General features: G+C 44.0%; 1 protein-coding gene across 1 annotated transcript in view; it reads left to right on the top strand.

Moving 5' to 3' along the window:
- ALK (ALK receptor tyrosine kinase) overlaps nt 1-22,616 on the top strand; it is a 364,842-nt gene that overhangs the window by 229,946 nt on the left and 112,280 nt on the right. Inside the window, exon 5 of the mRNA XM_038750862.1 lies at nt 14,914-15,041. Within this exon, the coding sequence (XP_038606790.1) occupies nt 14,914-15,041 (128 nt within the window). The remainder of the gene's footprint in view (nt 1-14,913; nt 15,042-22,616) is intronic.

Here is a 22,616-nt window from a genome sequence, read left to right as displayed (position 1 = left end):
CTGAGTGCTTGGAAAATACGATAGAGTTAGTGGACACGATCCCTGCCCTTGAAGAGCTTACAGTCCAGTGGAGAGGACAGACAGGAAGATAAATTGCAGGTGGGGGGAGAAACAGAGTTTCAAGATAAGGACAGTGTTATCTAGAGGGTGAGTAGCCTAGTGTGAGGTGATATGGTTGTGCCAAAATCGTGGTAGATATAGGAAAATGGGACCCTGTTTAAAGACACATATACCAGAACTCTATGGATACACATACCAAAATTCTACAAATACACATACCAGAATGACTTTATGACAGAGGGACGTTCTGAAGAGGGTGTGTTCATGGAATTGCTATAGATTGGAAACGACTAGATAACATTTGAAGAAGTTTAAGGATGACTCATTTTCCTGGTGGATTAGGTAGCCCACTTAGACTGAGAGTGGTGTCTATCACCCCAGCAGAGAGGGTGGAAGAGATGGGCTTCTCTCTTTGCACCTGGGCTTCTGCCCCAGAATCAGTCGATCAGTGGTGTTCACTATGTTTGTGATCTCTGCCCACAAAGAGTTTTAAGTCTACAGGGAAGAGGAGAATGTGCAGCCACTGAGCAAGGGCCTGTTCTGAACCCTTCTCCCACTGGCTGCTCACAGCTTTGACAGCTGTGGAAATGCCCCAGAAAGGAAGGGATTTCAGGTCCTTGGAAAAGGAGGTGGCGATGAGTCCACCATAGAAGATAATAACAGTAATGCTATTTAAGTGCTTCCTATGTGTCAAGCACTGTTCCCTCCTTCCAGCTCCACCTGGCTGACTCTAGGATTTGCTTACAGAACTGGAGCGTATGACTCAGGCTACCAGTCCCTGTGAAGTTTCATCCCAGCCTCTCTACTCAGGCAGAGATTTATGATGGAAGAGAACCCTGTGGATCCTCGCTACTGACTTTTATTTGGCTAGGAGAGCTAGGATTTGATTAGAGCCAATCAATGCGTCAATGTGTTAAATGTCACTTAGTCCACTCCTCGGGGCTTTGAGTAATGTGAGTCATTTGAGTGGAGGCAGGAAGGATATAGTGAGAGCACAAGGGAGAGCTAGGAAACTGCCAATGGAGCCGGGAGAACTCTTGCCTAAAAGCAAGCTCTGTGTTTGCAAGCAGACATGACAAACATACAGAGGTAGAATCCAGTAATTCTCCTCTTGGAGCTATGCCTTTGAGTCTCCAAATGTTTTATTTCCCTCCACTTCTTTCTCCTTCTTACGGAGGGTGATGTTAAAAAGGAAATCAGCCAATCTGCTTGGTGGGGAAAAAAAAATCTTGCCAAACAAATACGCTTCCAGGTTGGTATTGGAGGATGGGTGGGAAACCAAAGCCCTCCTTCCCCCACCTTCTATATGTCCATCGTCCCATCCCCCTCTCCCCAGTTTCTTTTCCTCATACTCCCATAGCAACTAGCATGTGGCGTGCCCACATGTTGTGAGAGAGAATTAGAAAAGTCAAATGATCACCAGGGACTCCAATCAGCCACTTCGTCCCCCGCCAGGCAGATTGCCTGACAAATCCATGAAAGGCGGAATCCCTCCGCGGCACCGTCTCCGACATGGTTCTATAATCGTTCATGATTTCTGTTGGCGGGTGGGCGTGCAAGAAAACATTTTCATTCCTCTCCCTTCCGGTCCAAGAACCTGCTGTGCCACTGGCCCCGGCTTCCAGATCTGTGTCCTGGAACTGATCCCTGATTTCCGGAGAGGGGAGGTGGTTTGCCCAGGGATTCACATTTCAAAAAGGGTGGGTACAATCAAGAAATAACTTGGAAGTTGAGCCCATTCCTCAGCAAATTCCTTGCTGAATTCTGAGTCTCTCAGTTAATTGTATTTATTTAGCGTTTATTCACTGAGTGCAGAACACTATACTAAGCACTTGAGAAGGTACAATATAACAATAAACAGACGCATCCTCTGCCCACAACAAGCTTGCAGTCTAGAGTGATAATAGTGGTATTTGTTAAGCACTTACTATGTGTCAGGCACTGTATTAAGTGCTGGGGTAGATACAAACTAAACCGGTTGGACACAGTCCCTGTCCTACATAGAACTCACAGTCTTAATCCCCTTTTACAGATGAGGTAACTGAGGCACAGAGAAATAAAATGACTCACCCATGGTCACACAGCAGACAGGTGGTAGAGCTGGGATTAGAAATCACATCCTTCTGATTCCCAGGCCCGTGCTTTATCCTCTAGGCCACGATGCTTCACAATTCAGACTCTTTCCAGAAGGATTTGCATGGGTTGGAGAACCTGGTTCTTTCCCCCAGTTAAGCCCTCTTTCTCCCAACTTCCTCTCTTTTCTATGTTGCCTTTGTACTCAAATGTGTCCCCTTTCATCACTTGGTTTTTGCCCCAATCTCAGCCCCACAGAACCTATGTGCACATCTGTAATTTATTTATTTTACAGTAAACTCTGCTTCTCCCTCTGGTCCTGGAGCTCGCTGTGAGCAGGGAAGGTATCTGCCAAATCTGGTGCATTGTTCCCTCCTAAGTGGTTAGGGCAGTGCTCTGCTCACAGTAAGTGCTCAGTAAATACCGCTGACTGATTGTTTGCATCAGAAGGTTGCTTGGTCCTTGTTAATAATAATAATAATAATAATAATAATAATAATAATAATAATAATGGTATTTAAGTACTTACTATGTGCCAAGCACTGTTCTAAGCACTGAGGGAATACCAGGTGAGCAGGTTGTCCCACGTGGGGCTCACAATCTTAATCCCCATTTTACAGATAAGGTAACTGAGGCACAGAGAAGTGAAGTAACTTGCCCAAAGTCACACAGTTGACAGTTGGATGAGCTGGGATTTGAACCCATAACCTCTGACTCCAAAGCCCGGGCTCTTTCCATGGAGCCACGCTGCTTCTCCTTGTTGAGGATCTTGCCCCTAGAGTCAACTCTTGCTACAAGGCACTCAGTCCAGAGATGCCATCTGAACTTTCTGAACAAGGACTCTTCTGTCTTAGTACTGTCAATACAGCGTTCTGCACAAGTAGGTGGTCATTAAATACCATTGATCGATTTCTGCCCTCTGCGACTCACCTAATGAGAAACAAATTTCTAACCAGCAACAGGGCAATGGTTTCCAGCCCAAAAGGTTTCCATTTTCACTTCAAGTTCAGACTGCAGTGGTGGATGTTTTTTTTTTTCCTAGACCAGCTGAAAACCTGGAGGCAGGATGTTTAATCCAATGCACACCATGTCCTAACAAATAATTTTTCCTGTTGTGCGACGCACTTGCCGTTTTCAGCACCTGGTGATGTTTTCGTTTTTGTCTCCTTGTTTCAAGTCCCTCTTGAAGCATCTGCTCAAAAAAGCCACTCCTTTCTTGATGGCAGCACACCAGGTTGGCCTGTCTGCCTGGCTTGTCACCAACTTCGAGCTGACAGGCTAACTTCTCCCAAATTAAGCTTCACCTATGTCTTGTTGCGTCCTCTGCAGTCTCCCTGTTACGTGTGTCAGCAGAGAGAGAAGTTAAATCTCTAATCTCCCTTCAGATCTTAGGACCGTTTGCTGTCTTTTTCAAAACCCTAGCAATCCATTCTGGACTCCTCTCCCTTTCTCTTCCATTCTTCTCTTCAGCACTTAGTACAATGCCTGGCAACATAGTAAGCATTAACAAATACCATTGTTGTTATTATTTTTCCCATCTTTCCTTCCCCCCAACATTTCTCCCTTCCTTTAACTCCCTCCTGGACCTCTCCCTCTTTCACCGTTCTTGCTCTTCCTACAATTCCCCACCCACCTTTCTCCCTTTTGCAAGAAAACTTGGGTGTCTAAGTTGTTAAAACTCACATCTTATCCTCCACCCCCTTTCCTGTGTGTAACATCTGTGGAAAGTGCACTGAAAGAGCCAGTTTTCAAGGTACTGTTCCTCTATGTAACAGTCAACACTCTGTGGGCACCCCTAATCCCACCTTTGCTCAAAGACCCAGGCAGCAGGCAGGAATAAATCTAGAAGGAACCGAAAGGGCCTCTTGGCCTGGGACTCAAAGGCCTGGGAGTCTGCAGATTTGGGCTCTAATCCCAGCTCCACAAGTCTCTTAATAATAATAATAATGATGGCATTTATTAAGCACTTACTATGTGCAAAGCACTGTTCTAAGCACTGGGGAGTTTACAAGGTGATCAGGTTGTCCCACGTGGGGCTCACAGTCTTAATCCCCATTTTACAGATGAGGAAACTGAGGTCCAGAGAAGTTAAGTGACTTGCCCAAAGTCACACAGCTGAAAAGTGGCGGAGCCGGGATTTGAACTGATGTCCTCTGACTCCAAAGCCCGGGCTCTTTCCAGTGAGGCACGCTGCTTCCCCAGGGCCTAAATATCCTCATCTATAAGGTGGCCTAGTGGAGTCACTCTGGGTCTGAGAGTCAGAAGACCTTTTTTATGATATTTAAGTGTTATTATGTGCCAGGCACTAAACTAAGCACCAGGGTAGATACAAGCTAATTCATTCATTCAAATCAATCGTATTTATTGAGATCTTACTGTGTGCAGAGCACTGTACTAAGCGCTTGGGAAGTAATCAGGTTGGACACAATCAATATCCCACTTGGGGCTCACACTTTTAATCCCCACTTTACAGATGAGGTAACTGAGGGACATAGAAGTTAAGTGATTTGTCCAAAGTGACAAAACGGACAGTTGATGGAGCTAGGATTAGAACCCAGGTCCTTCTGACTCTTAGGCCTGTGCTCTATCCACGAGGCAATGCTGCTTCCATTAGAACCTGTCTTCTAATCCCAGCTCTGCCACTCAACTGCTGTGTTACCTTGAGCAAGTCACTTAACTTGTACATATCCCAGTTTCATCTTCCGTAAAATAGGTATTCAATACCAATTCTCCCTCCTACCTAGACTGTGAACCCCATGTGGGGCAAAGACTGTGTAGTTATCTTGTATCTATACAACTACTTAGCTACATGGTTGGTACATAGTAAGTGCTTAGCAGATACCACCATTACTACTTGGTGTTATTATCTGTACTCTCTCCCCCTTAAACTGTGAGTTCTATGAGGTCAGGAACAGGCTGCTCTAATTTTATTATATCTACCCTACTACTTAAGGCAGTTTTGGGCATATAGTGAACAATGAACAAATACTATAATTGTTGTCACTATTACTATCATTATCATCATTATTGTTTGGTATTATTATCACCATCATCATCACAATCAACATCATCTAAGCTGTGGAGAGGTTGGTCATCATTTTGGCTCCCAGCTGGCATAGTTGAGCCATTAGCTATTGGGATGCTGTTGGTTGCCACTGACTGGACTGTCCCCAGTGATCCCAAAAGATCCCAAAACTGCCTAAGGAAAGATACCGTCCACTGGTACGGGCCACCCGCATGGGGGTAAGGCCCTGAGCCTCACTCACTTCTGGATGCATTGGCCCAATTCAACTAGGCCAGGTTCCCCGTTTTTAGAGCTGCCGCTTTACCCAGTTGGGAACAGACTCAGCACCCAAACCAGTTGAAAAACCTGGGTTTCTCTGCCCGCAGATCTTCATTCCAAATCCACCCGCTTTCTAGAGTGGATGGAGGGATGACAGGATAATGAAGCCCGGACTGATTTAGGGGAAGACATGGTGTTTCACGCCGAGCAACACTGGAAATTAACAAACAAAAGTGACAACCAAGTTAAAATGTGGGCATTTTTTCCTGCTAGCCCCAATAAAAATGGCCTAAAATATAAGCTGATTTAATATAAACTATAAAAAAAAACTGCTGAATGGCTTCTATGTGCTGTAGAATTAATGAGAGGTATATTTTAAGGAAAACCAGTCACTCAAGCTTTTTGTAAGGGATCAATTTTTCTTCTTTTCTGTATTAATGGTGGCCAGTAACCACAGATCCACTTCCTGTCCCTTACTGCTTATACTGTTATGTCTGGATCACATCTGTCAGAAATCCCCCTGAAAAAAAAAGAAATATGGACTACCTAACTGATATGAGCAAAAAAAACTGCACGGAAGTCTAGATGTTTATTGTAGTATATGAAGCACTTCTTTAAATGCACGACCCTGCCACTTGTCAAAAAATTCCCTTAGAGAACAGAAATGTGAAGAATTAGCTGACATCTGCATAAAATCCTGGGTAAGTTTAGATGCTTGTTGTCGTACATGAAGCACTTCTTTACAGGATCCTGCCACTTACCAAAAAAAAAAAAATCCCCATGAAAAAAAGAAATGTGAATTGATGATCCTAAGGAGGTAAGTGTACTCCCAAGGGATGGGCAGATATTGTCTCATTCATCCCTCACCTCTGAGTGAAGTAGGGAGCAGCTGTTTTTAGATCCATTTTCCAACTGGGAAAATGAGGCACAGAGTAAAGATGGTATTCCCAGAAAGATAGTGGCAAATTCATGAACATAACCCACATCTCTTAGATCCCAGTCCTGTTTCCTAGCCAATAAGTCATCTTATAACTTGATCATTGTTTTTTAATCTCTCCCCAGCTCTTCGATAGTAATAATTACGGTATTGGTTAAGTGCTTACTATGCATCCGATACTGTATTAAGCGCTGGGGTAGATACAAGATAATCAGGTCGGACACAGTCCCTGTTCCACATGGAGTTCACTGTCTTAATGAATTTTTTGAGTTAACAAATACCAAATACCCACCCCTAGCTCCTGGCTTTCCCCAATTTAAAATCCCCTTTTCCCAATGTCAGACACTATCTTTAAGGCTTTTCTAAAATACCAACTACATCAGTTGTACTTTTCTAAAATACCAATTACCACCTAATATCGTTGGATTTAACTGCAAGCGTCAGGAAGAGAACCTCCAGCTCCTAAGAACCCCTTCCTCCCTAATTATAATAATGTTAATGATGGTATTTAAGTGCTTACTACCTGTCAAGCGCTGTTCTAAGCACCGGGGAAGCAGCGTGGCTCAGTGGAAAAAGCCCAAGATTTGGAGTCAGAGGTCATGGGTTCAAATCCTGACTCTGCAACTTGTCAGCTGTGTGACTTTGGGCAAGTCACTTCACTTCTCTGGGCCTCAGTTACCTCATCTGTAAAATGGGGATGAAGACTGTGAGCCCCACGTGGGACGACCTGATCACCTCGTAACCTCCCCAGTGCTTAGAACAGTGCTCTGCACATAGTAAGCACTTAGCAAATACCATTATTATTATTATTATTATTATTATCAGAAATACTTTCTTAATAAATTCCCAACACCCCAATCATGTCACACCAGCACTCAACGTTACTACTTGTGTGCTTTAATCCTTTCTTCTGCACTCTTGTACATATGTATGCTTGCACTTATTGCTGCATTTATCTGTACATTCAATTATTCATTCAGCTGTTTCATCTTGTTGTGTTTAAACTGTTTCCAGCTGTATCTTTGTCCTTCCTCCAGCTTTCAGAATCTGTAAATCATTTTTGTCTGTCTTCCCCCATTAGACTGTATGCTTCTTGTGGGCCAGAAGCATGCATCTGGCTAATATTGTACTTCCCAAGCACTTTATACAGAGCCTACCAACTCAGTAGGTGTCCAATAATGCCACTGATTCTTTAAAGTCCACTGTCTGATTTTCCCTGGGTTCAGCCTAAAGTCTTTTCAGTCCCTAAACTCATGGGCACAGACTAATTAATAATAATAGTAATAATTGTGGTGTTTAAGTGTTTATTATGTGCCAATCACTGTACTAAGCTCTAGGATGGATACAAGCAAATCGGGTTGAACAGAGTCCCTGCTTAAAGAAGTCACACTAGACCACATTGCTTCCTTTATTTCTCTCTCTCTCTCTCTCTCTCTCTCTCTCTCTCTCACACACACATACACACACAAAAACACACGGATGAATTTTGAGCAAAGATAAGATATTGGATAGTAATAATAATGATGGCATTTGTTAAGCGCTTACTATGTGCAAAGCACTGTTCTAAGCACTGGGGAGGTTACAAGGTGATCAGATTGTCCCACGGGGGGCTCACAGTCTTAATCCCCATTTTACAGATGAGGTAACTGAGGCACAGAGTAGTTAACTGACTTGCCCAAAGTCACACAGCTGATAGTGGCGGAGCTTGGATTAGAACGAATGACCTCTAACTCCCAAGTCCGTACTCTTTCCACTGAGCCAAGCTGCTGGTGCAGTACCATACTAGGTTGTTTTCCCTGCATATCCCAAACACAAACATTTTCTGGGTTTTTTTTTTTTTTAATTCTCTTACAGTTGGGTAGCATTAAGACTTAAGCAGGACTTCATTGTTCTTGGGCTCAATTTTTCCGCATTCTTCATTCAGATATATCAATCAATCAATCGTATATATGAAATCGTATGGGGCGAAGTTGATGAAAATTAAAATATGACGATTTGTTCATTCTACTCCCATCCCACAAACTCAAAGCCGAATTTATATGTCCTTCGAAGTAGGGGAGAGACCAGCTAGAGAGTTCTTGTTTCCTTTCCGTTTAAAGAATATTACCGTTGGTGAGTTTTTCTCCATTAGTCAGTGTGCAACTGTTTGGGTGTCGTTATCCTTCTCACATGCCCAGATTGTCGAGGTGTGATGTGACACACACCGTTGCGATGCTGATGTACTGACCTCATTGCCTGTGATCCTGTCTTGTCATTTGTTAGTAAGTATGGTCTTTGGGTGACATGTGTATAGTGGAGCTGTCATTTGTATTTGAAGATGACACTACTGGGAATGAGAGCCTAGCCATCCATGAAAATACCCATCCCCAACCTACACAGTGTTTAAAAATCGTATTTACCGCACTAATGGGTTTACTATTTGCAGCAACTGTTGCTGTTTTTGAATGCGTCTGATGAGCAGACGCCCCCGCTTAAAGAAAGCAGCGCCTCCCCAGATTTCTCCCCACGCTGCTGCTGCAGCTGTTCCCAGCTGTCCCCTGTGATGTCGGGTTGTCTGAGGCTGCTTTCCTCAAACTACAGGCTGTTTGTTCCCCCCTTCGGCAACTGCCGGAGAGCCCCATCTTCATCTTCTCTTGTCCCACCCACCAAAGGCTGTTGCCCTGGTCATGATAAGCTGACTTCCAGGTTATCACAGTTGGTTATCCTTTTTCTGCCATTTGATGTTCAGGCTAGCTCGACATCAGCCTTACTCTTCCCTCCTTTAAAGCCTCACTGAAGGCACATCTCCTCCAAGAGGCTTTCCCTGACTAAGCCCCCCTTTCCTCTTCTCCCACTCCCTTCTTCATCTCTCTGACTTGCTCCCTTTATCCATCCCCCACCCAGTCCCACAACACTTGAGTACATCTCTGTAATTTATGTGTATGTCTGTCTCCCCCTACCTCTAGACTGTAAGCTTGTTGTGAGCAGGGAATATGTCTGTTTATTGTTATGTCGTACTCTCCCAAGCTGTGCTCTGACTCAGAGGTGACAGTGATGAAACTGTTCAAAAAAGAGAGAAGGGCCTCTTATGGTAAGACCATGGTCTCCACCATATACAAGTTAGGCCCTGCCACGTTAACATAAGCCTTCAGATTACTGTAAAGCAAGATGCTTTGCTCACATTACTGTCAAGTCACTCACAGGACACAGTGCACAGGTGGTACTATATTGGATCGAAGTTCAACCCCTCCACCTGGGGGTTGGGAGAATTGATAGGACGCCCAGACAACTCCATAAGACAATAACACACCTCTCATGCCAATCGCACAAGTGTTGCATCCCTAGCAGGAGTAGGTGGTTTCCCTTGAGCATGATGATGTTGATGAGAGGCGAGACAGAATTGAAAACGGGGCTAACTCCAGCAAATACCAAATGTAACAACGCAGCAAAAGACACTTTAATTACAAAGAGGCTGTCGGATGTGCATTGATTGCCTCAGGCAAAGGCTTACATGGGGAGAGTGATTCCCCATCAGAAGAACCATCCTCAAACCTGAAGAACAGTTCAGTGCGGTTCTGATTGAGCCAATAGCTACTCAAATAGCTGTAGCGAGGAAAATACAGCACCCTTAAGACCTCAGTTAGTAGTAGTATAAATAAGGAAAGTAGAAGAAGGATTTTTTTTTAAGGTTGTTTTTTAAGCAAATCTGACTCTAGGTGTGAGCTTGCCCTTTCTAAGATCCCAAGTTCCCCGGACATAAAATAAGCATTTTGCCATAGCCCTGAAAGTTATTAAAGTTTCAGCAGTAAACTATGAGAGACTTGAGAATTTCAGGAAAAAAAGTTATTGCATCAGTAACTCAGAAACTAATTCCTAAAACTCTTGACACATCTATCCAGAGGGTCAGCACCGATACAGGAATGGAAATCACTGTCAAGGGCCACTGTGTACCTGGAATTAAAAGCTATCAGTCTTTGCAACCATGAGCAATGGCTTGTGCTACATACATCTGAGTGAGGCTGCATTTCCCAAAGCCAAGTCCTTCCCAAATGGGATTCTTCAGCTCTCAGGGAGTCAGGGGAGTGGGACTGATTTTGGCTCTTTCTGTTTCAAGCTGTCCAGTTTTAAAGCTCTCATTTGGAGTTTAACTGCTTAATTTTCTTCTTCTATTAAGACCTGATTTGAACCCTTTTATAGTTTTTGTTAAATTTGGACTGTAGCGCTGTTTTTGGTTCCTACCACACAAACTTTTCCCACAGTGTAATATCTTACGCAGAATCTGTTGAAATTGAAAATGAGTATGAAGCTGTAAGTAACAAAGGTGTCAGCTGTTGCAAGCCACTACCAAGTACAAATTCTAGATTAAACTAGTTGTTTCTTCCTGTGCTGTAATCCCATTTTTACATGAGCAGGAAGCTCCCCCTTGCCTCTCACCAATATCCCTCTGCTTAAGCACAAATAGAATGGAAAAAGAATTTTGGATTTTACTAGGTAATTTCCATTTTCCAAGCAAACTGAAAAAAGTAAAATTCTGAAGTTTGCCCGTACAAATAATAATTCTGGTATTACTACGTGCCAGGTACTTCACTATGCTCTGGGATAGATACAAGATAACCAGGTTGGACACAGTCCTTATCGCACATGAAGCTCAAAGTCTAGGTAGGAGGGAGGAGGGTTTAATCCCTCTACACTGTAAACTTGTTGTGTGCAAGGAAGGTGTCTACGATGAGAAGCAGCATGGCTCATTGGAAAGAGCCCGGGCTTTGGAGTCAGAGGTCATGGGTTCAAATCCCAGCTCCGCCAATTGTCAGCTGTGTGACTTTGGGCAAGTCACTTAACTTCTCTGGGCCTCAGTTACCTCATCTGTAAAATGGGGTTGAAGACTGTGAGCCCCCCGTGGGACAACCTGATCACCTTGTAACCTCCCCAGCACTTAGAACAGTGCTTTGCACATAGTAAGCACTTAATAAATGCCATAATAATAATAATTATTATTATTATTATTACTCTCCCAAGCACTTAGTATGGTGCTCTACACACAGTAAGCACTCAATAAATACAATTGATTGATTTAATCCCCATTTTACAGATGAGGAAACTGAGGCACAAAGAAGTTAGAGGACTTTCCAAGGTCACACAGCAGGCAAATGGCAGAGCCAGTTTAAAATAATAATTGTGGTATTTTTTTAAGCACTAACTCTCAGTTCCCTCATCTGTAAAATGGGGATTAAGACTGTGAGCCCCCTGTGGGACAACCTGATCACCTTGTATCTCCCCAGTGCTTAGAACAGTGCTTTGCACATAGTAAGTGCTTAACAAATACCATCATTATTATGCCAAGCACTGCACTAAGTGCTGGAGAATATACAGGATGATTAGGTCCCACGTGGAGCTCACAGTCTAAGAAGGAGGGAGCACAGGTATTGAGTCCCTATTTTGCAGATGAGAGAACTGAGGCACAGGGAAGTTAAGTTACTTGGCCAAGGTCACAAAGCAGACAAGTGGCAGAGCTGGAATTAGAACCCAGGTCCTCTGACTCTCACGCCTGTGCTTTCTCCACTAGGCCATGCTGCTTCCAGTATAAATACTGGAAAGTGTAAATTAAATGTTCATTTCAGTGGGACGTCCATGAGATTGAAAATACAGGAAAGATGATAGTTGTTCGTTTGACTTAATCTTGGGATCTGTTGGGATCTGATCTAAGGGGTTATTACAGTGCATTGCACATAGTAAGCGCGCAGTAAATGTGATTGAATGAATTGAATGTATTATGGTGTCCATGTCCTTTTTGGTGAACCTACGCAAAGCTCAAAGTTTGACCGACTTCCATTATTTTCTTTTTTTCACCTATTTGCAACACGCATGACTTTTCTCCGTGCCTTTTCCCTTAAACGCATGCTTCAGTGCACTTTAATTTTCTTTCAGTAAATAAATAGCTGTTGCTCAGCTCACCTGAGCCCCCGCACAGCTAACCTGTGTCCTCTGACGGGTGGGGAAGGAGAAATTTGACTCAAATAAAAGTGCTAAAAACTAATCACAGTTTCCAGAGATAATTAGGAGTGTGGGATAAACATTTAAATATCTTTTTACGAGGTTGGACCTTCAACTTCCTGCAAGTTATTCTTTTTCTTCACTTAGAGATTAAGCATGATCTCATGAAAGCTTGTTGAAAAGGCAAATTACTCCTTTGCTTTCTCTTTGAAAATAATATGTGGTGGGGAGGGCAAGCTGGAATTGGTTGGTGAATTTGATATTCAATTTATCTGAGAATGAAAATAATGCTTGGTCAGTCATTGCTAGCTAGCTAAGTAGTTCAAAAAGTCATTTTTTATGGTATTTAAGTGCTTTACTATGTGCCAGGCAATGCACTAGTGCTGGGGTAGATACAAGATGATCAGGTTGGACACAGCCCATGTCTCACTTGAGTCTCACAGTCTTAATCCCCATTTTACAGATGAGGTAACTGAGGCACCGAGAAGAGACTTGCCCAAGGTCACACAGCAGATGAGTGACAGAGCCAGGATTAAAACCCAGGTCCTCTGACTCTCAGGCCTATATTGTTTTTACTAGGCCACACTGCTTCTCATCCGGGCGTTTACTGTATGCAGCTGCTTGCGGTTTTTGCTTTCATTGTCATTGCCACTGAAGAATCTGGGCAGAAAAATGGAACCATTGGTAGGAGTGGAGAGGAAGGGATGATGAGGTGAGGTCAGAGGAATGAAATTCCTTGCAGACAAGCTAATGAAGGACCAAAGCCACCAATACTACCCCCGAACTTCAAAAGCCAAGGTGATCCGAAGGGCTAAGACTTTAAAGCACTCAATCACCTTGCCCCCTCTTACCTCCTCTCATCTCACCTCACTCCCACTACAACCTGGCCTGTACACTTCACTCCTCTAACGCTAACATACTCACTGTATCCCAGTCTCATCTATATCGCCGCAGACCTCTCGCCCATATACTGCCTCTGGTCTGGGATGCCCACCCTCTTCATAACTGACAGATGTTTACTCCTCCTTCCTTCAAGGCCTTATTGAAAGCACATCTCCTTCAGGAGGCCTTCCCTAACTGTCGTCTTTTCCTTTTCTTCCACTCCCTTCTGCATCACCTTGACTTCCTCCCTTTATTTGCTCCCCTCTCCCATCCCCACAGCACTTGTACATATCCATAATTTATTTATATTATACTCTGTCTCCCCTCTAAGCCATGCAGGGGAGGGAATTGTGGTCAGGGAATATGTCTGTAATATTGTTGTGTTGTACACTCCCAAACGCTTAGTAGAGTGCTCTGCACACAGTAAGTGCTCAATAAATATGATTTGCTGACTGACTGGCTGATTGGTCCCTGACTAGAAATCTGGAGCTTCCATAGGTGCCCCTCCGTCTTGGCCTTGATTGATTTCATGACCTTGCCTTTAACCTCTTCCCTAGGGAGGTGGTCAAGAGCAGCTAGTTGAAGCACAGGGCTGGATAGCTAAGAGGGTGTCCAGTACACTGGAGTTGTAGACATTCTTGGCTTAGCATCTTTGCTAAGAACAAAATGTAAAAAGGAAAATGGAAAACAACAGCAGCAATAGATCCTGGAAGCACTTGAGAGTAATTTTCTCCTTCAGAAAGAAAATTGGAAAGTTTCATCTGCTCTGAAAGACAGGCAGGCAACCAAATGAGAATAATCCCACAATGGATTGTGAGCTCTTTGAGGGTAGGGATTGTATCTACTAACTCTGTTGTACACTCCCAAGCACAGTGCTCTGCATAGAGTAAGCACTCAGTAAATGCTATCTGAGAAGCAGCTTGGCCTAGTGGATAGAGCCCAGATCTGGGGGTCAGAAGGACCTGGGTTCTAATCTCAGTTCTGCCTCTTGTTGGCTGTGTGACCTTGGCCAAGTCACTTCACTGTGCCTCAGTCACCTCATCTGTAAAATGGGGATTGAAACTGTGAGCCACATGTGGGGCAGAGACAGTGTCCAACCTGATTAGCTTCTATCTACCCCAGCACTTAACATAGCACCTGGAATTTGTTTGTAAATGCGTATTTAAATATGAATATGATAGAGAGGAGGGGAATAATTGATTAATGATAAACAAATGTCTTGGGTTAGTGGCAGATTTTGAACAAAAGCACTTCTGAAAAACGATTGATTATTTCCCCCCGAAAAAAGCCTGGAGAGGAGGCTGGAAACCATATTGCTCTCCCGGCCCACAGGGGTTGATATGTAGTCTGGAACCAGAGAGTGTAAGTAGTAGAGGGAAGACCTGAAACAGGATGGGATGTTAAAAAGGAATTCCCGGTACTACATTTATATGTGTGGGTTATGTTTTTCCAAATTCAGGTCCTCATGAACACCACAGGGTCATTGAGAGCATCAGCCAAACCTTGGCATGGGAGCTCAGCACACAGAGCTGGGCTGGGAAGAAAAACTTGTCATCCTTCTCCTGTGTCTTGGGGATCTCTGTTCACCTTTAAAACAGGCTTTGGGATGCTGGGGTTATTGATAGGAGAAGGCCAATGTCTCAAAATGAGCTAGGTTTCTCATCATTCTTCTCCTGCTCTTTTTCTTCTTGCCTCTGTTGGAGATCAGCTGGGTGGTGCTTCGGGGACAAATTGGACGTCCGGAGAAACCTTTCCGCGTCTCCTTAGACTACATCTCAAGTGGAAATAGAAGCCTGTCTGCAGTGGACTATTTTGCACTGAAGAACTGTAGTGAAGGTATGTGTGGCGCGGCTGAAAGTCAAGGATAGCACTGCTGTGGTCTCCTCCTCTGCACTGCTCCTAAAGAGAAAAATATGTTTCTGTGTCTAAATAGAGTATCTATGTATCCATGTATATATTTCCTTTATACCCCCACCATCTCATCCAGACACACTTCACATCCCTAACACTCACATATACACTTTTTCTCTTTCTCTCGCTCTACATATCTCTATGTATATATATATATATATGGAGAGAGATATGTATATATATAGAGAAAGAGCTGTATGTGTGTTGGACATGTCAAGAGGGTCTAGATGTGATGGCACAGGGAGTATAAGGGAAATACAGCCCACCAGCCAACCAAATGAGAATAGTCCTCTAAACTCCTTCAGGGCAGAGATTTGGTGGGCAGTTGAGACCACAAGGCATTGTTTTTTGTGGGGGTTTTGTTGAGTAAGGCCTGATAGGAGAACCACTTTCAGCACCATTCTCATTCCCACTTGACTTCTGTGATGTGACTCGTGAGTTCCACATTCAGTGCTCTGGTTCATTATTTGAACCCTCAATTCATTAGACTAAAAGGAGCAACTGAATGATCCAGTGAGAGTCTCCTGCAATATAGATGGAGGAAGTTCAAAAGGTGAATCCTGTGCTACCTTGCACTGATGAAGCACCCGGCAGAAAAACTCACCAGCACTTAAAAAGCAGGCATGACAGGCTCATTCCAGAGGATAGGCCTCTTGTGTGGTTTATGCATTTGTATATGAGCCATGCTTTTTAAAATCTGTATGTCGCCAGGAAGTTGTTTGTAAATGTGTATTTAAATATGAATATGAGAGAGGGGAGGGGAATAATTGATTAATGATAAACAAATGCCTTAGGTTAGTGGCAGATTTTGTAGGCCAGATGTTTTCTTAATCTAACTGCAAGACTACCCGAACCATTAGATCTTATCACTTCACTTTGATAGGTGAACAAGTATAAAACACGAAAAAAAAAAAAAAATTCCCATTTCCCAATATCCTGCTTTGCTCTCAACGCTGTCACACCCACCCACTTCTCTTTAAGTTGCTTTTCTGAACTGAATTGCCAACTCCATAATCAACAGGTTTAGATTCAGAGTGCCTGTGGTCTTGAGCAAAGCTGAACTGGGGGCCCCCAGGAGGGTTAGAAGGAAAATCATCTCCTCCATTCATTCATTCATTCATTCATTCAATCATATTTATTGAGTGCTTACTGTGTGCAGAGCACTGTACTAAGTGCTTGGGAACTACAAGCCGGCAACATATAGAGATGTTCCCTACCCAGTAACGGGCTCACAGTATAGAAGGGGGAGACGGACAACAAAACATGTAGACCAATCCCTCCCTTCCTGATTGGATTTTTCCCTTATCACCTGACTCATTCTGCCTATTAATGCAGTTATTGGCTCATTTTTTAATTTATTACCAGTTTACCTATGTTTTCCCTCTTGTTTCCATTGCACATTCACTCTCTGCATCTGCCAGCTAGTCCCATTATATTGTACTCCCCTCAGAGGCAAGAACTGGTCCCTCTACTTCTATGGCATGCTCTCAAGCTCCTAGTTCAGTGCTGGTCGCAACGTCTGTTAACTCTAGGAATATGGGACCTTGAGATGTTGCCCCACTGCTCCGACATTGATTTCCTCCCCCATCTGGAGTTACCTGGGCAGGAAGTAGAGAAAACTTCTGTGAGCCTTGGTGATAAAACCTCTATCTGTTGCTGCTGACAATAGATTCCAGCTGGGCATGGCAGCCCCTGGAAGCCATTTTCCAAATGATCATGGAAACCAAAGCAGGAGTGAATGGTGCATGCTGCTTACATGGTACATCTCCTCATTTAAGGGACTTGTGCCAGGGTCCTAAGGCAGTATTGAAGCCCAATTATGTAGCCCTCCCCATTCAAGAGAGAAGCACCTGGCACCCTGTTACGCCATGTTTTGCTATCCAGAGGGCATTGAGCAGCGAGTCTTCCTGTAGTTCAGCTGCTGCCGGCCGACACGTGAGGGAACGGATGCCAAGCATTAGGGTCCATTGCATTAGCAAGGGTGTTGTTTCTGTGAGCAGTTTCCTGATTCTCTTATTCACCCTCCCCTGGGTCCCTCTCAAGGCCCAGAGCACAAAAATGTGTAGGTGTGTATGTGTTGGAAAGATCACCATTGGGGAAACCTGAAATCTGCCTCTGGTTCAACACCACCTAGTCATTTTCTTTGGCCAGGCTGGTTTTGGCTCTTTAGTCTCAGCATATTCCTCTGAGAGCAGAAATGCCCTTCTGAGTTGTCATGATCCTTTCGAGAGTAGAGCCTGGAGCTTCCAGCTAAGGAAACTTGGGGTGGGAGAGGAGGGTAGGATCTGTGCATGGCTTTCCTAAAGAGGAGGAACTCAAAGCAGGCTCTATTCAGCCCCCTCAATACCTTAGTGCTCCCACCAACCCACAGATTGCCATGACTGAATCACCTGAGCACTTGGCTATTCACAACTCCCCTCTTCTGTAATGCTGATGCTACTATCTACAATACTGTACTCCATTCATTCATTCAGTCATATCTATTGAGTGCTTACTGTGTGCAGAGCACTGTACTAAGCGCTTGGGAAGTATTGCTTCCTCTACCCATAATTTATCCCTCTCGCACACTAGAGTGTAAGCTCCTCAGGGGCAGGGATCACATCTACTAATTCTATTGTACTTTCCCAAGTGCTTACTCAATCAGTCACTGTAGCGCTGAACTTAGTGCTTTGGAGAGTACAGTGGAGTTAGTAAACACAATCCTTGCCCTCACGGACCTTACAATCCAGTGGGGAGGCACAAAGAGTAAAATAAAAATAGGTACTTAAGTGTGGTGGAGTGACTGCCTAAATGCTTGGGGGTAGGACTAAGGGCATAGGTGACACAGAGAGGGAGGGGAGAGGATTAGAGTGTGGAGAAGAAAAATTAATCAGGAAAGGTTTCCTGGAGGAGATGTGATTTTAGTAGGGCTTTGGCAGATGTGAAGAGGGACAGCGATACAAATCAGAGGGAGTATATGAGCAAAGGGTCAATGGGGAGAAAGCGAGAGTGAGGCACCCAGAGTAGGTTAACATTAGAGGAGTACAGTGTGTGGACTGGATGGAAGCAGGAGAAGAGGGAGGATAAGCAATGGGAGAGAGCTGATTGACTGCCTCAAAGCAATGGTCAGGCATTCCTGGACTTCAGACAGTGCTCTGCCACGCCTTAAGTGCTCAATAAATAATGTAGATTTTGTTATGCTTCCAGTTCAGGGAGAACTTGTAGGGACTCCTGAGATTGCAAGGTTCATTCTTCGAGAAGAACATGAACATGTAAGCAGGCAATATTTGGCAGAGTTATTTTTCTCCCGGAATGCTCCCTGGTCAAATCAACTTGTAGATGGAAACCTGGTGGGAAAATCAGGCAGTGACAGGAGATGTAAGGTGTTTGAATCATTTAAATCCTGGAGCTGGGGTCGTTGAATAGCTATTGGAGTTGGCAGGGGTGCCTCCTTCCCTTCCCTTAGCCTAGGTGTTTGCTCTCCTGTTTTTGTCTGCTGAAGGCTATTACTACGGTCCTTTATTGCCCACGTTAGCTGAAAAATAAGAAAGACATTTTCCACTACAAGAGGGGAAAAAAGCCCTGACTACATCAGAAGCCTCTCTTTGAAAGACTGCCACATTTCCATAATGAAGTCCCAGTCGATGGAGTATAAATTTTGAGCTTCTCCGTTTCGGGCCGCCGCTCTGTATAGATTGAGTTCCGATATCATTGCGCTGATTCTTTTCACTCCCTAAGTGAATGGCCTCATTTAGCCGTGGCGGGCACTGAAAACACAAGCCCCGATCCGTTCACTGTACCCCAAAGACAGTGATGAATGGTGAAAGGTGACCGTCTCAGGCTGGCATAGGAGCAGGAAAGCAATGAGAGAAGATTAATCTGAATCTAAGCTTCCGCCAGCTGTTCTGAGCTGATCAGCAGCTGGAGCGGGGCTTCTAAAACGACTGTAAAGAGTGAAGGATTAGCTCAGGCTGGCACTTACACAGTGTAAAGGTGTTTCTGTGTAAAGCAAGAGATCCAGAGCAAAGCCTGAAGAGTAGCTTCCGGGTCCATCCACCTGCCCCCGATTCTTCTGAAGGTCTGGGCAGGCAAAATTGCCCGTGATCAGGAGGAACTTTTTGGTGTCCCAGAGCGTAAGGCCTTTTAGCTCTCACAGAGGCGGCCTGGGACTGTGACTCAGGGCTCAGGTTGCATGGATTTAACCTGAGAGGGGAGATCCAGTGCTGGCCCCCCCTTTCCCCTGGTTCTGGAGCTTGTCCTCCCCCACCAGTGAGTCAGTCATATTTAATGGGTGCTTACTGTGTGCAGAGCACTGTAATAAATGCTGGGGAGACACATTCCCTGCCCACAACAAGCTTACAGCCTAGAGGGGGAGATGGACATTAATATAAATAAAATGACATATATGTACATAAGTGCTATGTGGCTGGGGTGGGGGGGTGGATAAATGAAAGTCAGGGTGACTCAGAAGGGAGAGGGAGAAGAGGAAAGGAGGGCTTAGTCAGGGAAGGCCTCTTGGAGGAGACGTGCTTTCAGTAATTCTTTGAAATGGGGGAGAGTCCTTGTCTGTCAGACATGAAGAGGGAGGGGATTACAGGCATAATAATGATGGCATTTGTTAAGCGCTTATTATGTGTAAAGCACTGTTCTAAGCACTGGAGAGGATACAAGATGATCAGGTTGACCCACATGGGCTCACCGTCTTAATCCCCATTTTACAGATGAGGTAACTGAGGCACAGAGAAGTGAAGTGACTTGCCCAAAGTCACACGGCTGACAATTGGCAGAGCCGGGATTTGAACCCATCAATCAATCAATCGTATTTATTGAGCGCTTACTGTGTGCAGAGCACTGTACTAAGCGCTTGGGAAGTACAAGTTGGCAACATATAGAGACAGTCCCTACCCAACAGTGGGCTCACAGTCTAAAAGGGGGAGACAGAGAACAAAACCAAACATGCTAACAAAATAAAATAAATAGAATAGATATGTACAAGTAAAATAAATAAATAGAGTAATAAATATGTACAAACGTATATACATATATACAGGTGTTCTGACTCCTAAGCCCATACTCAGGCATGTGGATCAGCACTAGGGTAGATACAAGACCAATAAATCTGACAAAGTCCCTGGCCTTCTTGGGATTCACAGTCTAAGGGACAGGTATACCAGGTATTGAATCCCCATTTTTACAGATAAAGAAACTGAGGCACAGAGAAGTTAAGTCATTTGCCCAAAATCACACATCAGGTAAGTGACAGAGGCAGGATTAGAACCCAGGTCTTATGATTCAGTTCTGTGCTCTTTCCACTAGGCCACGCTGCTTCTCTAAGTTCATGTTTCTTCTGAATAATCCAGTCAGAGCTACATGAGTCCATATGAATCCTAAAATTCCCTCACCCCAGAGGTGGACAGGGAACACGCCTACCAACTCTGATGTATTGTACTAATAATGATGGTATTTGTTAAGCACTTACTATGTGCAAAGCACTGTTCTAAGCTCTGGGGAGGTTGCAAGGTGATCAGGTTGTCCCACGGGGGGCTCACAGTTTTAATCCCCATTTTACAGATGAGGTAACTGAGGCACAGAGAAGTTAAGTGACTTTCCCAAAGTCACACAGCTTTCAGTTGGCAGAGCCGGAATTTGAACTCATGACCTCTGACTCCAAAGCCCGGGCTCTTTCCACTGAGCCACGCTGCTTCTCCATTGTACTCTCTCATGCACTTGAGTGCTCTGTACACAGTAAGCCCTCAATAAATACAATCAATAGATTGTAGCAATGAAAATAATAATAATAATAATGGTATGTGTTAAGCGCTTACTCCATGCTAAGCACTGTTCTAAGCACTGGGGTAGATACAAGTTAATAATAATGATGGCATTTATTAAGCGCTTACTATGTGCAAAGCACTGTTCTACGCGCCGGGGAGGTTACAAGGTGATCAGGTTGTCCCACGGGGGGCTCACAGTCTTAATCCCCATTTTACAGTTGAGATAACTGAGGCACAGAGAAGTGAAGTGACTTGCCCAAAGTCACACAGCTGACAAGTGGCGGAGCTGGGATTTGAACCCATGACCTCTGACTCCAAAGCCCGGGCTCTTTCCACTGAGCCACACTGCTTCTCTAGGTTGGGTTGGACACCATCTGTGTACCACAAGGGGCTCACGCTTTTAAGCACCATCTTACAGATGAGGTAACTGAGGCCCAGAGAGGTGAAGTGACTTGCTCAAGGTCATACTGCAGACACGTGATCAAGTCGGGATTAGAACCCAGGTCCTTCCGACTCCCAGGCCTGGGTTCTAGTCACTAAGCCACGCTGCTTCGATAAAGGAGAGAAAAATCACATACATTTCCTTTGCTGATGTCATGGCTAAGGAGCTCTTCGACCACCTCACTGGATTTGCACAGAATGCTTCCAACACCGTGCCTTAATACTTTGGCGGGTCCCATTTTACAGAAGACAAAACTGAGCCCCAGGGTGGTCAAAGGACACACGCAGGATTTAGTGGGAAATTCAAGATTCAATTTTATTGCCTCTCTATTTTCAGCTCTAGCCATTGCCTTCCTGTAATAAGCAATAAAGTCAGTTATAAATTGCTTTGAAAAACCCACTGGGTCTTTGAAAGTATGTTTTTTTAAATTAGCCTCTGGACCTATCATAGAAGAGGAGACGACCACAGATTGTTTTAAAAGCAGAAATAAATTCGCTTCTCAGAGTCTGAGGGCCCTTCACCCAAAACAACAAATTGTCTTCAAATTACAACAACATAAAAGTAATAATTAGAAAGATTAATCACATTATAATAATTGGTCTGTTTTACAAGTAATTTGGAGCAATATTCGGTAATTGACATGGATGTCTCTTCGTAAAACACTAATGACTCTCATTTCCTGACTAATGTATTTATTCTATTAACATTATTAAATGGTATCCTTGTGACTCATAGATACCGCATAGCTTTTAATACATTAAAATTTACAAGTAATCTCCAAAAATATTCAGTGGTTTAAAGTCATCTTTAGAATTCAATATGGAATTTCCACTTTGTGTCAGTAATTTAAAAATTTCTGCTTTTGGGTGGTTGAAAGTTTATTTTTTGAATTGTTGAGGACTGACCCACAAGCCTTAGTGAACCAAGAGTCCCAGGTGCCTCTTTGGGTGATAAATTAGAGGCTGGGGAAAAAAACATTCAATCAATCAAGCAATATCAGCCTCTGTACTAAGCACCGGGATAGATACAAGATAATCAAATTGTACACAGTCCCTGTCCCACATGGGGCACAAAGTCTTGATCCCCATTTTGCAATTGAGGTAACTGAGGCACAGAGAAGTGAAGTGACTTGTCCAGGATCACACAGAAGAATGAGCAAGTGGGCAAGTGCCTGGCACATAGTAATGGATTAAGAAATACCATTAAAAGACAAAAAAAATGGTGGAGGCAGGATTAGAACCCAGATCCTTCTGACTCCCAGATTCGTGCACTATCCATTCATTCATTCAATCGTATTTATTGAGC

Source organism: Tachyglossus aculeatus, chromosome 9 (assembly GCF_015852505.1).
Source record: "Tachyglossus aculeatus isolate mTacAcu1 chromosome 9, mTacAcu1.pri, whole genome shotgun sequence".
NCBI lineage: Eukaryota > Metazoa > Chordata > Mammalia > Monotremata > Tachyglossidae > Tachyglossus > Tachyglossus aculeatus.
Note: the sequence above shows the minus strand (reverse complement) of the source record. Positions and strands in the feature narration are given on the sequence as shown.